The sequence below is a fragment of the Zootoca vivipara genome, chromosome 8 (genome assembly GCF_965207765.1).
Source record: "Zootoca vivipara chromosome 8, rZooViv2.hap1.1, whole genome shotgun sequence".
In the NCBI taxonomy this organism is placed as follows: domain Eukaryota; kingdom Metazoa; phylum Chordata; class Lepidosauria; order Squamata; family Lacertidae; genus Zootoca; species Zootoca vivipara.
The window spans coordinates 1,274,313-1,292,244 of record NC_142591.1 but is presented as its reverse complement, the minus strand read 5'-3'; the positions used below and the strand labels follow the sequence as shown (position 1 = coordinate 1,292,244).

Here is a 17,932-nt window from a genome sequence, read left to right as displayed (position 1 = left end):
ACTTTGCAGGCACATTGACCCCTCCTGCCAAATTTCGGAAGGAAGTGCTGTGGTTTTCTTCCATGGCTGTGTCTTGTGAAAACCCAATCATTCCCACTGAATTGGATCTTATCAGTTGCTTAACTGTTCGGTGGACAAGATCAGATTTTCACCAGGCTCAGCCATGGAACAACCAGAAAAACTCTTGGACCCGGGGGAATTGGTTGGTGTGCTATATCAGGGGTTGGCAATTCTTTTTAGCCATGGGCCAATCCACTGTCCCTCAGACCTTGTGGCGGGCCAGAAAAGCAGCAGGGGGGGCTGGAAGAAGAGGCAAGGGGGGCAGGTAATCCTCCTCCTCACCCCCAGCCGCTGCACTTACCTTCCCAGGGGCTGCCGCCGCCGCCACCACCACCACCATCACTGCTTCTTCTTCTCATGGGTAGGCAGAGCAAGCTTGTCTGCTCTGCTCTCTGGCCCACAGGAGCACCAGGGCAGTGACAGCAGTGGTGGAGGGAAGATTAGCGGCGCAAAAGGGCTGGCTCCAGAGAGGGGCTGCTTAAAATGGCACTCAGCCAACTCAGCCCACCCCACCTTCCTCCTCTAGGCAGGGCAGGGAGAAGCCACGAGGAGGGAGGGAGGAGGCACCGGTGCCACAGTGGGGGGGGGGAGGAATGGAATGGTGCAGCCCAAATGAACAGAATCCCCACGCCAATCCACGGGTCAGATCCTGAAGGCAATTGGGCCTGATCCAGCCCACGGGCCTTAGTTTGCCGACCCCTGCGCTATATGATCAAAACATGGCTCAAAAGAAGGTATGGATGAGCCCTAGGAACCTGCCACTGCATTTGCACATATTCTCCCCAGGTGCCCATCCCTCCCTCTCTCCTTCTCTCCTCCGTTGTCAACATTGAAAGGGTGGAGGCCTGTTGCCTTTTGCTTAAATTACTCTGCCAAGTGCAATGGGTATTCACGAGGAAGTCATTAAGCTATTGTTATTATGCCCCGAGTTTACTATTTTTGCTCAGGAAAGTGAACCAGAAACCTCAAGATAGGATAACAATGGATTTGGCACCAATTCCAAGAGCAGGTTAGTGTCTCTTGCTCACAAGTTGACTCAGGTCTCTCAAGATTGACATTTTCTCCATATGTCGCCCCAGAGGTGATATTTCGCAGTTCTTTGAGCAATACTGCTGGAAGAGACGTGTTGAAAATGCAGGATTTGTCATTTCTTTCAACTGAAAAAGATTCAGCTAATGATTGTTCCTTTTGTATCTGGCTCAAATTAAATACCACTCAAGATAAACTCCGGAAACACCCTCCCTTCCACAGTCTTTCAGGCATGAAACACAGACAAAAAGTGTAACAGGAAAGGTCCCCTCCCTTCCATTCTTCACAATCTTTATCTTCCTACTAAATATTTCTGCCTGATTCCGCTGTCATATCAGGAGAAACTTACATAAGGCAGGGGAGGAAAACCCAGCCTAGAAAGCTTTGTTGGGGGATAATAGGTTACGGTAAGGAAGGAGACCAAGAAAGGGGGAGGGGTGGTCAATCTTAAGAGGGACATGCAGTGCTGGTTCAGCTTATGTGCACCCTACTAAGGCTAACTACTTGCACCCCCCCCCAAAAAAAATTGCTAACTTCAATTATGAAAAACAGGTGTCTTGTTGAAAAAATGAAAGACCAAACTTGAAACTGCTAAAGAGAACTTCTCAATGAATTGCACCCTGTCAGGGTTGAGCCTTACAATTAGACAAATGGCTCAGGTGGCTGATGTGGGGAGACAGGGAGGGGGGGCAAGACGAAGGATGTCTGGTTGCCATCGTTGAAATAAGATTCAACTTCTGCCATTCCTTTCTGCTTCTGTACATAGGCTTGGGGGGCCCTTCGCCTCAGGCAGCAGAAGGCCTTGCCAATGCGTCAGTTCTGTCTTCTACTCTGCCACCCTTAATGGCTTCCTCATCTTTTGAAAAGGGAATTGAAGTTCAGAAGTTTCTCATGTGCTCAGCAAGCAGAGGCAGCTGATACATTTTGTCTATGTGAAACTGTTCCACATTCTCCATGAAAAGATAGCAAATTGCAATAACACTGGGTGTGGCTGTGGCACCTGCAGAAAAAAGTAGCCGTTTCCCAGGACAAATACTTTGAAAGGTGATAGTTCTGCAATGGAATAGTGTGAAGTGGGAAATCCAGAAGAAAGTGCTGTGAAAGCAACAAGGATTTGCCCCTACCCTCTTGATGAGATTTCCCCCGCTTTCCTCTGCAACATCTGGCAACAAGCAAGTTGACTTTAAATGGATGTATGCTTTGACCATTTTGCCAAGTGATTAACAGCACTAAACTAAAATCTCCCACACCTGTATTTGGACTGCCTAGGAATGTGGCCTTTCTCCAAAATAAAAAGAAAGAGATAGCAATGCATATTATCAGGCTGGCACATGTACAGTGGTACCCCGCAAGACAAAATTAATTCGTTCCACGAGTCGTTTCGTGTTGCAATAATTGCATCTTGCGAAGCCCTGTTTCCCATAGGAATGCATTGAAATTTAATTCATGCATTCCTGGGGGGGGGGCACAAAAAGGCTGCTGACTCACCCGCCACGGCCAGAAGTTTTTCATATTTTAAGGGGAGGAGGAAGCAGGAGGAGGGCCAGGGAGAGGCTCCATCCCTCCTTCCCCAGCAGCCGGACCCTCGCGCCCAACCGGACGGCTGCTCCGGAAGTTTTAAAGCTCTGGGGAGGGGGAAGCAGGAGGAGGGCCCTCCCTTCTTCCCCAGCAGCCGGACCCTCGCGCCCAACCAGACAGCTCTCCCGTTCGCGCACAGGCAGTTTAAGGTGAGAGTGAGGGGGATCCGGCTGCTGCTCGGCTGCCAGCGGCCATTTCGGTGGATTAAAGTCACCGCCATAGAAAACTTCGTCTTGCGAGTCTGCCAAAAAATCGCAAAACATTTTCATCTTGCAATTTTTTCGTGCTGCAAGGTGTTCGTCTAGCAAGGTACCACTATATGTGTGTATCCAGAATCATGCAGGGCTGGGGGGGGGGACAAGGAATCATAGTTGGAAGGGTCCTGAGGGTCATCTAGTCTAACCCCTGCAGTGCAGGAAAAGGCAGCTGTCTCCTACGAGATCAAACCAGCAACCTTTGCATTATCAGCGCCATGCTCTAAGCAACTAAGCTATCCAGCATCTGCAGAGTCTTGCTCGTGCCTTTGCTGTCAGCCAGCATCAGAACTCTATTTAAAATGTAGGTCACCATCTGTCAAAGGCATTCCTAGTTGCATATGTCATTGTTTAAGCTAGCCTGGGTGCCAGCCAAATACAGGGCTGGCTCTAGGGATAGGCTGGGTGGTGTGGGGCGCCAGGGCGCCGGGCTGGCAGGGGGGCGCTGCGCCCGTCCACCAGCCGCGGCAAGAAACGGGGCAGGGTGGGGGCGCCGGAGCGATCTCCACGGCACCCGGGCACCCGACATGCTTAAGACGGCCCTGGCCAAATATTTTGTTGTTGTTTGTGGCAAATTAAAATGTTGATGTTTCCCACTACTGTGTCTAATTATATGCTGAGCAGCACAACAAATACATGTGCTGATGATCAACAATTCACTGAAACACTATTTTCTCATTTGTCTTCTTAATGTCTGTCACTTTTCCCTGTTGTCCCTTTCTAGATGTGCCTATGGGCCAGGCAGCCGGTGGAGGTCAAAAGGCTCTCCATCCTGTCCTTTACAAAGAAAGAGACATTACCTAGCTGACTCTGTCCCCCTCCTCCAACAATGGCAGGCAGGCACACCTGGAATAGTGGTCTACAGTTGCCTACTTTGCCACTAAAATTGGGCCACTGCAACAACAACAAAAATCATATTCGGCTGATCTACCCACTTTAACACTACAAAGCACCACTGCAGCAACTGAAATTCTGTATCCTGCTTTTTTTTCATCCACACCGGTGATTAGTTTTTATAACCCTATAGAGAATATGGTAAAATAAGTCTAAATTAGGAGAAAGAGGATCCAAGAATGGGCAATGTGCCCCCAAAGTACCCCATGGCATTTTCATTTTTAATACCTGATATACTTGTAGGTCTGGGCAGCCCAAGACCTCCATCCACACTCCCCAGGCTTGTGTTCTAGGGAGGTCACTTTAGTGCTGCTAACCCAGCAGTTGGATTTCCCCCCTGAGGCACACTCCATTGTCTCTTGAGACAGACGGATGCCAACAAAAAGTACAGGAAATGCCATCAAGAAGAAATATCACTTTGTTTGAAGAACACTTTATCTTACTGATAGAATATCAGTTTGAAAATAATTTCTATTAAACTTCTCCTTTTCTAAGTTTTACTTCTCTAGCATCTTAAAGTCCTGGTCTATTTTCTGTAACTTTGCCATCTGTAGGGTAGAACAGCAGACTGAAAATGTGTTTCAGTAATTTTTTATTTTCTTAGCAACAGAAAGTCTGCTTATTTTGTCTACATTGGTCAGAATCTTTGCCTAAGGTGGATGGAAATGTTGAGGTTGTAAGAATTTTAAGGTCTTTAAAATATTGGGAAATGATTTATAATGAATTGGAAAAAAATGTTTTAAATGACTTTTATTTTTTAAAAAACTGGAAGCATTCCTATTTGGAATTTTAGGACAAGATCTGCCGAAGAAAAGAACTTATTTATGTATGCTACCACTGCGGCAAGAGTTTTGCTAGCACAAGGATGGAAGAATGAAGAAATTCCAGCGAAAGAGCAATTGCAAGAAAATTTGATGAACTATGCGGAACTGGGGAATCCCAGCCAGATAGGCGGGATGTAAATAATATATTATTATTATTATTATTATTATTATTATTATTATTATTATTACAACAACAAACAGACTTAGATTCACTGGCAGGTTTTGAATAAACATACACAACTTTTTATTAGAAGTATATGAACAAATAGGGAAATGATATATACAATTATATAACAATATATATAAATAAATCAGACAAGGGAGCTGAGGGAGCTGAGGAGGGTGGTAGAGGGGGGAGGGGGAGGGGGAAATGGGGAAAATGTAATTGATTGTAGTATTAAATTGTATTGATTTTTATTAATAAAATGATTTTTAAAAAGAAATTTAAGGTATATATATATATATTTGTATGTATAAACCACATGTCTGAAACCCCACAGATTAGGTCCTGAGCAAATTGACCTCAAATACAGTATTTCTCTTCAAGGTCAAAGTGGGGAACCTCCCCATTGTCTCTTTCCTCACAAATCCTGTCCTAAGGCCACATTCAAGATATGAACAGGGTATGAGCCTCTGACCTGTGACCTACCGGTAGATTCAGGAATTAAGTAGTTATAATAAGAAAAGAGTGGCCAAAACCCAGATAATGCAACCAGGTAACTTGTCGGGCAGGAGATAAACAACGCACTCAGATTTCTGTTGTAGACCACCTTTTCTGTGATGTAGATATGATGTATCTGGGGGGTGTTCTTGGACTCCAGGGTGGGCAATTTAAAATGCCTATATAAGGGCAGGCAGACCTTTGTTCTGGGTCCTCCTCCTTTCTCTTGCCTGTGAGGGGAGCACCCTGTTGCAACAGTTCAATAAAGATCAGGCTTACTAGCTGCTTTGCTTCTCAAGATTCTCTGGTTGGTCTCTGTTATTTTCTGGTGTGCCTGCCCTTATATAGACATTTTGAAATTCCCTGCCCTGGAGCTCAAGACCACCCCTCCATACATCATACATCACAGAAGGGGTGTAGCCCAAAACCACCCCCCACAAACATCATACCTACAGCACAGAAAAGGTGGTCTACAACAGAAATTTGAATGTTGTTGTTTTTCCTGTCTGCCAGGTTATCTGATAATGCCTTCTCTAATTGCCTTTCCTGGGAGTCTGGCCATTTCTTTGAGATGGTAATTACTTAATTCCTGAGACAATGGGAAGGTTCCCTCACCCCCTCCCACCTTGCAGAGAAACATTTGGTCAGTTTGGGAGTCAAAATGGTTTCAAGACTGTCTTCCTGTACTGTTTTCAGTCATTGGTTTATATATTTATGTACGTGTTTGCCTTGTACATTTCTGAGCATTTATTATATATCTAAGACCAGGCGTTGGCAACCTTTTCTGTCCATAGGCCAGACATGGGCTGCACAGGCGCAGAAGTGATTTCTGGTGGCGCGGCGGACATTTTGGAAATGGGCAGCCAGCACCGGAGATCGCTTCTGCGCAGCTGCAGACATGCACAGAAGTGATTTCTGGCACTGCGGACATTTTGGAAATGGGCAGTGCAGAACCAGAAATCGCTTCTATGCATGTCTGCAGCTGCGCAGAAGCGATTTCCGGTGCTGGCTGCCCATTTCCAAAATGTCCACAGCATCAGAAATCACTTCTGCGGCTGCATAGACGCAATTTCCGGCGCTGTTCGGCAAGTCCCCACTCCACACTGCGCCAGTTTACCGCAGCACACGGGGGACTTGCCGAGCGGGCGGCTCAGTTCATGGGTATATCACCCAAATACTCAGACCTAGTTGGATATTTAAAAATACAGTAATGGCCCTACATTAAGGGTGAGTTCAGCATGAGCCATCGGGGGGGGGGGGGATAGGTTGTACGGCTCAGAGGAAATTTTGGGGAAACAGTGTTAAATGGAGCTATTGAGTTTTCTGAAGCAGCCAATACTTGGGCAATGTGCCTTCATATAAGCAGAATTTCCTATAAGCACACAGGAACCTCTCTGTCATATATGTTTACAAATGCAGTGGCTTAGAAAAAGTTTTGGAATTATTTAGCTTTTAGAAATTAACAGCATATTAATTTTTATTGCACAGAATCAATCAATGCTTGAAGCTCAGGGATCCATTGCTTATGATATAATCAAATACTCTCACAATCATGAATTCTGATTTGTATTACTTGAATTCTGAGATTTCCCCCCTTTTTTGTGTGATGATGACGTGCTTCGTTTTATTCTGCATTATGCTTATCAGGAGTGCCAGCTTGGCCCTGCAGCATGCATGGCACTGGTGCTGAACTTTGTGGGTGCCCAGCCCCTTCATGGGGAATTTTGTGGGTGGGTTGGGCCCCCAGGGCCCAAGGGAGCTGGCACATATGATGCTTATGTTTCGTAATATAAATGAAAAAAGCTTTAAAGTCATGTTTATTAGAGGAAAAGTTCATATCTAGTATTTCTTTCTCAATTAACCGTAACAAAAAAAACCCCACAGCCTGAAAATGAGATTGTAAAACAGATATTTCACTGGGATGGGGGGGGGGGGTATGGCAGAGCTCCATGGCCTGCTGAATCTCTGTGCAGACAATAAGATAGACCAGTTAGGTAATTACAGAGGGCCTCCTATTTTTCAAAAGCCAAGGAATGGACCCCCTACTTTTGAAAATTTTGATAACTCTATGGTAGTTACCTCTGTAAAGCAATTTTTAAAACAAATTTGGGGGAGCCCCTAATAAGCAAAGGTTTTTAGGTTTACTAAAAACAGACCATAAAATCTGTGATATTACCATGCAAAAATGACCCAAAAAAACCAAGGTGGGGGGGGAGCAAGGGATGTGGCCGTGGATCCACTGGGTGCGTTCTGACCCCTAACTGGGAACCACTGAGATAACCAATGGACTTGGTGGAAGGGAGCTTTCTAATATTGCTGCTACATAAAACATATCTTCTTAACTGCAAATATGCAAAACTGCTCCTGCCACATAAAAACTACACGCCAATCCCAATTAGAAGTTCTACTGACGCAGTGACATTAAAATAAATTGAGAGTTGCACAGTAGTTCTGTATCCTAAGTGGTTGATGTGGCATAAGCTTTGTAGCAAACACCTTACTTTTATCAGATGCATGAAGCAGACTAAAAATACCTCAGTATCAATACATTGTAAAACAAGGCTAACAAAATACAGCCCCTTTTTATTATTTTTTATTTTAGATAACCAAGTTTTCAAAACTAACAATAAGTCCTTTTTAGAAGAAAAGCACCGTTAGTTTCATGTCTGGTTGAGAGAGAAAAAGAAAACATGAATGCTGCAACTGGAGAAAAAACAGTTGGAGCAGACGTCCTAGAGATGAATGCAGTCCAGGCTCCCTCCATTCTCTCTTGCCTTGTCATTCATGTACAGGAAAGTGTCAAACACTGACATTGACCTCAATGTATGGCATTTGTATGGCCACTCTCCGGAAGCTGTGTTTGCACAGCAGTTCCCTAGGGGACTTCACAGGCATCTCCCATCCAGTATTCAAATAATTTAGCTCTCCCCCATTCCCACTTCTTCTCCTCCAAATGTGAAGGTCCACATTTTCTGTCAGGAAGAGGCGCTGTTTGGGGTGACTACTTGCTGCAATGGCACCCCAGTCTCAGGTTGTTGGCATTTGTAATCCATTATGGTGGGTAAAGTGCAGTGTTTTTTCACCAAGTAGCACAAAATCGCTACTAACACTATAACCATCAATGTGGTACTAACAATGATAGCAATCAACACCCCTTGGCTTCTGCCAGCATCTTCCTCCTTGGGTGGGATGAAGGAGGGAACTGAGGGGGTGGAATAAGTTTCAGCATCACCAGAGTACTCTGTTTCATCTGGCGGTTCCTTGCACAACTGCCCAACTGGACAGATACATCTATAGCTGCCTGGCACATTAATGCACTCCTCCAGTTTGTGGCAACTTCCAGAATCACACTCATCAATATCTACGCAGACATTTGTCCCATCTGAGTTTTCTTGCAAGATAAAGCCATCTGCACAGTAGCAGGTGTCCCGCGTGTGGGGGTCACACTCAGCTGGGCACTCGGTTTGATTACAGAACATAACGCACTTATTCGGCTTTTGGCGATGGGGCACAAATGGTTCGTAGCAGATACACCCATACTCTCCATTGACCTCTGCACATTCATGCTCGCACTTTAAGTCCATGCACTTGCGATTTTTCGGCAAGCACCTGCCCTCTACCAGCTCATAGCCTTCATAGCAGCGGCACTCGAAGCCCCCCTGGGTGTTGACACACTCCTGCTCGCAAGGGCTCGGCTTGGCTTGGCAGTCGTCCACATCCAGGCAGCTCCGGCCATCGGCGCCCAGCGCATAGCCCTCGGTGCACATGCAAATGGCGGCATCCCCGGAGGTCACGCAGTGATGCCGGCAGCCCCCGTTCTCCAGACGGCAGTCCCAGGCGCCCGGCGACGCCGAGCTCCACCGGACGGAGCCGTCGCCGTGCGCGCGGCACTCCAGGCTGGCGTTCAGGCTCGCCACCTCGGCCGCCGTCCCCGGCGGGGCGGCCACGAGGTCGCTCTCGCGGGCGCCGAAGGGGGTGAGGTAGGAGACCGCGGCGGGAGCCTGCAGCGTGAGCGGCCCGCATGTGCCTCCGGGGTAGCTGTACTCGCAGAGGAAGCCGTCGGCGTCGGCGTCGCAGGCGCGCTCCTCCCAGCTCAGCCGCTCGTTCACCAGCGCGCACCGGGGGCCGCAAACAGCCGCCGACGGCGCCGACTTGTTTGCCCAGGCCTCGTAGTCCGTGCGCTCGTCGCCCGTCACCCAGAGGAAGCCGCGCAGCTGTTTGGCCGGCTCCACGCACGAGGAGCCGTCGGGCAGCCGCAGGCCCAACCACGCGCTGCCCGCGCGGCCGACCAACAGCACCGCAGCCGCCTCGGCCGCCACCGTCGAGCGCACCGTCATCAGGTGCCCGCCGCCGGCCTCGCACCCGTCTCCGGCCTCGGCGAAGCTGTGCGCCCCCCAGAACAATCCGTAGCACACGGCACCCAGGCACTGGGCGCCCGAAGGGACCGGCGAGGGCGCCACCGCCGCCGCCGCTACTCCGCTTCCTCGGTCGGCCAGCGCCGCCGCCGCCAGCAGGAGCCTCGCGAGTAGCCACATCCTGGCGGACCGTTGGAAAGGCGCGTCTCCGAACTCGGGCGCCGGCAGCGAAGCTTCCCGCCCTCCGCGCCGCCGCGCTTATAATGCCCTCCATGCGGCAAGGGGTGGGTGGGGACGGCGCTCCGGGAAAGGAAGGGAAACACCGCCCGTCGGGAGGAAACCTCCCGGGGCCAAGGAGTCACGGAAGGGGAGGAAGGGCCGCCTAAGCAGCGGGCCCCGGCCGCGCCCTCCCTCCACCCCTCGGCTCCCGGGCCAGGGAGTTGGCGCTTCCCCCGATCCGCCCTCAGCCCAGGACAGCGCCCGCCCGGACGGAGACCCCGCCGCCGCCAGCAGCCCCGGGCGCGCGCCAGGCCAAGGGAACGTCCCGAAGAGTCGCTTCGCGCCGCTTCTCCGGCGCGCCGAGGCTGCTGTTGGCTAGGAGGGTTCCGACGATGCGCCCATTACATCATCACCGGCGGCAGGGAAATCGCCCCACGTGCAGCTCGGACCTGCAATGGGGAGGTCCGCGAGGGGCGGCCGCTCAACACGTGTTTGCGTTCCAGTGGGGAAACCCGCGCGGCGCGGGCCGGTGGGACGCGCTTTCTTGCAGTGGGAAGCGCGCGAGAAAAGTGAGTGTTGCTGCGGGTGGCTACGCGGACTCTGCTTCTCTTGCGCTCCCTATCCATTGCCTCAACATGTACAAACTTAGGACCCATCCACACTTAACCTTTGGTCAGGGCTTCTTAAGCACAGTCCACACTTTCCCAATCTGTATCTGATTCTCACAGTTTTTTGTTTGTGTTTTATTGCCTCGCTGATTTCCAAGTAGAGGTGGATTTAGGGTAGCATGACTGGGTTCCCCCATACCTTGTGTTGTGCTGAGCTGAGGGAGGTGCTGCAGGGCGTTGCAACTATGGCATGGAGGGCTTTGGTCAAGTCCACACTTTCCCAATCTGTATCTGATTCTCACAGTTTTTTGTTTGTGGTTTTTTGCCTGGCTGATTTCCAAGTGACTGGGTTCCCCCATACCGTGTGCTGTGCTGAGCTGAGGGAGGTGCTGCAGGGCGTTGCAACTATGGCATGGGGCATGCACAGAAGGCAAGGGGCGGGAATACCAAATTTTGGCTTGGCTCAGAGCACCATTGAAATTTGAAAGATCAAAGTCTGCCCCTGTCCCCTGGGGAACCTCTTTAACACTGAATAGGAACAAATAGCAATTCAGTTTTTCCATGGATTTGGTTGTACTTCATATATCTCTGTCTCTCAAAACAAGACCACGAACAGCACTTGAGACAGGGCACAGGCCATGAAGCAGCCCGATGGACACAGCACAAGAGCCAGGCAGTATTACTATTGTTCCCAATTTTCCGGTGGGATGGGATAGAACGTGCCTTGCCAAAGGCCATCTACTGACTTCATAACAGAACAAGTTTGGTACTGGGGTGGGGAGATCAGTCTCTTTGCTGCCGCATAACACCAGCTCCCTCAGGTCAGTTATGGGAAATATATGGGAGTGCATAAGTTAATAAGGAAGGACCTGGACCATTGTGTAATGACTTCCCAGCAGCAGCTGAGATTCTTGTGGGAACAGGAAGTAGAGAAGTAGATATATTTGGGGTGACAGTGAGGGAGGGGTCCTGGAATGCAGCTCCCAGTAACAGCTGGTAGTGACTCCCCACAGAGGACACTTCAGAACCAAAGGATTCCCGAGGTGCAGGTGGGAAGTCATGTGCGTTAAATGTACGAAATGTTAAAGACTATCACAGCTGCATTTTAAGAAATGGGATTTCCATCTTGACCATGGAAAATTGGTTGTTAACATCCTGTGTTCCCTTTTTAGTAGCCTTTGAACTGGACACATCACATGAGGAAGGCAAATGGAACTGGACCAGTCTGACAGTATCACAGGGTGACCCATGATGCTCTTGGAGGAATGGGAGCAGCGAAGCCCATAGACTTGACTACAAAATAGAGAAAGGCCTGATCACAAGGTCCAATGCAGACCCACACCAAGGCAGCAAGAGGGAGAACTGCAGCTTGTGCTAGGGAAGCATTGTACTTTAGACTTGATATGTGGGGCATGTGCCAGAAAGGTTTTCTGCTAGTGAAAATGGGGTGCAGTGGTGAGAATATGCTGACTGTTTCCCCTACGAGGAAAGATTACAACATTTGGGGCTTTTCATTTTTAGAGAAAAAGTAAGAGACAGGGCATGGTGAGATGTATAAAATGACAGTATGTGTGCTGCTGGCATCTGTCTTTCTCAGGCGACTGCACCTTTGGGGGTGAAGTCAAACTACTGGAAGGTTGCAGCGCCTGCCACCTGACATGTTTTGGTCCAACTGGGGCAGAGGAAGGCAATAATAATAATAATAATAATAATAATAATAATAATAATAATAATAATAATACTTTTATTGTCAATGTACAACCTGTGTACAATGAAATTAACCGAGCCTCTCTTCCCCCTCCCCAAACACCCAATCTCATTGCACTCTGTGTACTTGTGACACAACACACCAACCCCAAAAGTCAGTTGCACTATGTTATTTTCCATTCAGCAGCCTAACAGCCCACAGATAGAAACTGTTTTTTAGCCTGTTGGGACGACTGATTATACTTCTATATCTCCTGCCCAAGGGTAAAAGATTAAAGAGGTGCTGGCCAGGGTGTTAATCTTATGTACAGCATGAGAAAAGTGGCTGGAGAGTTGTTGTCTATTCATCCTTCATAATAGTGGAAGTCAGGGGCCACCCACTGAAGCTGAATATTGGAGGATTTGGGACAGACAAAAGGAAGAACTTAACACAGTGCATAGTTAAACTATGGAAGTCACTACTGCAAGATGCAGAAAGATGGTAACTTAGGCAGCTTAAAAAGGGGTTGAAACAAGTCCAAAGAGGATAAGGCTATCAATGGCTATTAATCATTACAGTTTTATACCACCTCCGGCATCTGAGGCTGCTTCCAGGCCTGGTTGGCTGCAGTGAGAACAGGATTCTGGCCTGATCCATCAGAGCTCCTCTTATTGGTGAATGAAGTGCATGTGCACCACAGTACAGACCACGTTCTGGTGCACAGAATAGCTATGTATCTTTCTTTGTTGGACGCAATCTTGTAAAAGGGAATCCAGAGAGATACCTCATCCATTACACAACATTACATTACGCATTGTGTTTGTCGTGGTTACGGTGAGTGTTGCCGCATCAATGTTCTCATAAAAGTATGAAGGGGAAATGTACATTTCTGAGTGCTCTCCCTGCCTGTTTGGGGATGCATATATTCATTCGCACATAGAATAATAGAATTGTAAAGTTGGAAGGGGTCACAATGCAGGAATCATTTGCCTAACGACCCTGAGATTATGAGTCTCAAGCTCTAGGGAGTGTTACATGTGTACATCTTACAGCAAGCATCAGGGGAGTTGCAACAAACATACCGTAGTTGCTGCCTGAAGTGTGGAAACACTTTCAAGAGAGAAAGTCTGTCTTGCACAATACATCCGCCCGCCCCCCCAAACTTGGCTTCATGTTGGCTCTTAATGTTGCAGCTGTTGGCTGTGATATTAATGCTAAATGTATTTCCCCCCCACCCCCAGTGTTTCTCATTGCCAGAGCCTCTGCAGCAGCAGCTGTGGACCTTGTCACATTTGCCCTCAGTCCCCTCTTGTGCAATGGCAGAGATGCTTTTTTTTGCCTCCCAAGATGCCTCATGGCACCCTCTGAGTAAATGGTGCTTTTTGTAAGATACTGTTCATAGGAGAAAGCTGCCTGTGTCAGTTTGTAGACGTTTAGAAAGAAAAGGAATTTTGAAGTTTGGGAATCCCCCCTCCATCTCCAAGGGCGAGGTGGTCTGGAATGATTCAGAGGAGCTGCAAGGACTGCCAAGGAGTGAGCACTCCTCCCAAAAGCACAAGCTAGCAGTCAACACCAGAGAGGGAACTGGCATCTGACCAGGACAGAGAGCAGTTCTGTTAGATAAAATGCTGAATAATCCCATGGCACATCTAACTCCAAGACTGCACATACCATACATTTAAAGCACGTTTAAAGTCCATTTCCTCCACTAGAGAGTCCTGGAAACTCTCTGTTTGTTAAGGGGGCTGGGAATTGTGAGGTGCTGTGAGAGGGTAGACAATGGTTCCCAGGATTCTTGCGGGGTGTGTGGGGTGTAGTGTGTGCTTTAAATATATGGTATGTGCAGCTCATATATTCCTTTCCTGTAGCATTTTAGACAGTGAAAAGGGTTATCACTGCAGAACCCTCTTTCCAGTAGATGTCTAGACAGGAAGAGTGCCATATAGCCAGTTTCCCCTACACTTAGCAGTTAATGCCATCAAGCTTCGGCTTCCTACTTTTCCAGTTTCCATTCTCTTGATGCTGGGAGGGAGTCCATTGCATTTATTGGGGGGGGGGGTCTTTTACAGCCTCAGTCTTGGCACCACCAAGCACCGATTCTTCATATAGACAGCAACAATTGTCCACTGTCTATATGTACCACAGTCTGACCCAGGCTAATGCTTTACTCATTTTCTACTGTGGTCTTTATGGTCCCATGAAAGGCTTCTTGGTTGTGGCTACCCTGAAACTGTACCTTGGCATGGAGGAGCAACCTCTGTTATCCTCCTCACTCTTAGTTTTATGAGAAGTCATTCTCTCAATGGTGATAATTAAATACAATCTCCATGGTCAGAGGCAGTATATCGTTCAGGGTACAGACATCAGAGGAAGGCCATCACCCACCTTTGTGCCCTGCTTGTGAGCCATCTCATTGGCATTTTGCTGAGCGCTGATGAAAACTGAATTCTGGATTAGATGGATCCAGCAAGACCGTTTTTCTCCCCTTATCGTCTTGACTCTCGGAAATATTGTGCGGAGCTTCTGAGGACCACCAGCACCAACTGCACTGCCTGGCTGGTCTCCGTTCTGCCAAGACTGCTGCCAAGACTGCCATCGCTGCCATCGGGGTGCCCAATGTGACAACCAGGGAGGCGGCCACACATTCCAGTCTGGATGCCACAGCACAGTGTCCAGACTGGACAGCATTCTGCTCACACAAGGCCTGAGCCTCCTGGTAGAAACAACAAACATTGGTAACATTAAAATCACAGGCCATGCCCCAGTAGAAACTACCCTGAAAATAGGAGAGGACGCACAAACTATTTCATCATAGTCCTTCAGCCCCATCCTAATTACAAACCAAGTAGCTAAAGAGAGTCTCCTGAAAACTCTCCAAAACAATTTAAGGATAATGATGTGGGCGACATAACAACTCCCCTCCTCTGGGACACAATGAAAGTGGTCACCAGAGGAGCCTGCATAAAGGAGAGGGCATCCATTAAAAAAACAAACCTCAAAAATTCGTCAGTTAGAACAAGACAACATGACCCTCTCATCACACTTCAAACAAACAGGAGCCAAAAAAACTCCTTAAGCTCATAGAACGAAAAAGAAGGGAAATTGACACTCTAGAAATCAATAAAACAACATGATTAACATCCTATATTCTAAATAACGCTTTTACAAATAAGGAGGGAAAAACTCCCAACTATTGGCAAACAGATGCAGGAAAAAAATCACTCAAAACAAGAATACACTGTGTCACTAAAAAAAGTAACATAACATCCTCCATCAAAGAAATAACGTCAGAATTTCCTGAATTTCACGCCAATCCATACACCTCCCACAACCCACCTGAACAGGAAACCAGAAGATTCCTAAAAGGGTAGACCATGCCAACCTTAACTGCCCAGAGGAAATAGAGATGGTACTTAAAAACCTGAAACCACACAAAGCCCAAGGCCTGGATGGCTATACAGCAGAATTCTACAAAAAAAAAAAATCAAAGAAACCCCGATGCCTTATATGACCTGCCTATTTAATGACACCCCCAAAACCTGGACCTCTTCCAAAATAGTCTCTATCCCCAAACCACTCAAAGATAGCCTCAAAACAGAACCATACTGCCCAATCTCATTGATAAACTAAGACTATAAGATATTCACATCAATCCTAACTCCCTAAAAATCTTCCTATACAAACTAATCGCCCCAGACCAGGCAGGTTTGTCCCTCCACAACATAACAAACCCCATTAGGAAACTACTGAATCTGACAGAACACAGCAAAACGACCAAACTCCTACTGACGATCATGTCCCTGGACATCCTTAAAGCCTTTGATTGCTTAGAATGGAAATATCTATTAGCATAATTTACTAACATGAAATTTGGCCCCAACTTCCTACAAACCCTACAAACCCTTCCTACAAACCCAAGCCTCAGCAAAATGCAGAATTGACAATATGGACTCCAATACCATAGCAATCCAAAGAGACACAAAACAAGGATGCCCACCGTCTTCCTTCCTATTCATCTTGGCTCTGGAACCCCTAGCAATCTGACTCCAATCAGCCCCAGAAATCAAGAGTATGGAAATGAAAGCTAAAACCAACAAACTATGGTCTTTTGCAGACAACCTGATGGTCACGACACCAGACCCCATAAACACACCAACCACCCTAACTAAAGAACTCAACAAATTTGTAATGGTGTTGTGCCTACAAATAAACTTTTGCAAAATCTGAGGCTTCTTGTGCTGGTTCCCTCACTGCGAGAAGTGAGGTTACAGGGGGGGACAAATAGAAGAGGACGCCTTCACCTCATTATGGCTCCCCTTTATCACATACACAGCCCGACAAGGCAACGACAAGAATCCACCGACAGTATATGAATCACCTAACCCAACAAGCCCTCCCCCCCCCAACAAATGCAAACAAACCCCACTGCCTCCAACCACACACAGCCAACCACACCCTGCCCCTCCCCAATACCTCTCACTATACCAAGACAATGACCCTCTGGGTCTCATCCAACTCTACAATTCTATGACCACTCCTCGTCTAGTGCTCACTTTATCGCTGTGTAGGCAATATAAACCACCCGCTTTTTAAATCTTTACAAGGCGCTCCTTTTTCGGGTTAGGTCTTAAGCAGCGCAACCTTAAGCGTGTTGATGTAAGTTGATGTTTTCCCCCCTCGCCCTGACTTACTCATCTCCTGCAACAGGGCCAGGTAGCTCCACTGTGCTTGCACATTTTTTTCTCACATGGGCAGCAGCGCACAAACTCCCCTCCGCCTTCCACTTAAGCGGCGGCAGCGAGTCACTTTTGTTTTTCTCAGGACTTCCTCGCAAGTTCCTCCCCGCCATCGGGCTGGGAAGCATGGTATCTGCGGGGCATGGAGGGCTATACCAAGCGCGGCGCAGCAGCGGGAGGCACCAATTCGCTCCAAGCCCAAGCCCAGCCGCTTGGCAGAGCCGCACTTCCCTATCCCTGCAGGTGAGCCCACCCGCTGCCCTCCATGGCGGAGGAGACATGGAGGGCAGGTGAGGAAAAGGCGACGGGGAGCTGGTGCGCGGGAGCCGAGAGCCACCTTGCTAAGCCGCTACCTCTCCTGGGGCATGCGTGGTCCGCCCCCATATCCAATATGAGCGTGGCTTCTTTTATCCGTTGGGCATAAACCAGCGCGGAGGCTGCGAGTGGCTCCCGGGGGCTCGGCACGTGGTAGTGCTTGGCTGTGTGCACTATGGGGAAGCGAGTGCTGCTGGGCACACGACCCTTTTTACACGCCTGGCAACTTCTGTCTCTCACACACACTTTTCTTTCTTTCTACCTCCACTTCCTCCTCCCCTCCCTTCACTTGTGTGGCTCGGCTGCTCATTTCCTTTCAGGCTGCATCTGCTGCCGCTGCCTCCTCACCCTTCCCGCTCTCCCTCGCTTGGCTCCCTTCCTCGCCGACGCCAAGGCGTGGCTGCAGTGGTAGTCCTGACTCCTGCAGGTCCACGTACGAGCACTGCTGGAGGGTCCAGCACAGCATGGTGGCCGGCGTGCAGGGAAAGGGGAGGCCTCTGGCAAAGCCGTGCAGCTCCCCCACTCACTGGGGCGCCCCTGAGAGCCTGGCACCCTGCCGCATTGCGCCAGTAGCCCCAATAGGAAAGACGGGCCTGCAAAGAGCCATTCTTAGTAGATGTTCTCCACTGCTCCGGTTTCAGAATTCCTTTGTGCTGCTGCTCCACCAATTGCTGAATCTTCCTATACACACATGTCTTATTTGGAATTAGGA

At 48.5% G+C, this 17,932-nt stretch overlaps 1 protein-coding gene and 1 long non-coding RNA gene across 2 annotated transcripts; both read right to left on the bottom strand.

The window, feature by feature from the left end:
* Positions 1-7,090: 7,090 nt before the first annotated feature.
* THBD (thrombomodulin) lies at positions 7,091-10,778 on the bottom strand. Its single transcript, XM_035101324.3, has one exon. The coding sequence runs from the start codon at positions 9,833-9,835 to the stop codon at positions 8,276-8,278; it is 1,560 nt and encodes a 519-aa protein (XP_034957215.1). The 5' UTR covers positions 9,836-10,778; the 3' UTR covers positions 7,091-8,275.
* Positions 10,779-12,206: 1,428 nt separating this feature from the next.
* Positions 12,207-17,287, bottom strand: LOC148684713 (uncharacterized). Its single transcript, XR_015951255.1, has 2 exons — positions 16,861-17,287; positions 12,207-14,882 (listed from the first exon to the last, which is right to left on the bottom strand). It is a non-coding gene; the product is annotated as an uncharacterized LOC148684713 (long non-coding RNA).
* Between the last annotated feature and the right edge of the window lie 645 nt (positions 17,288-17,932).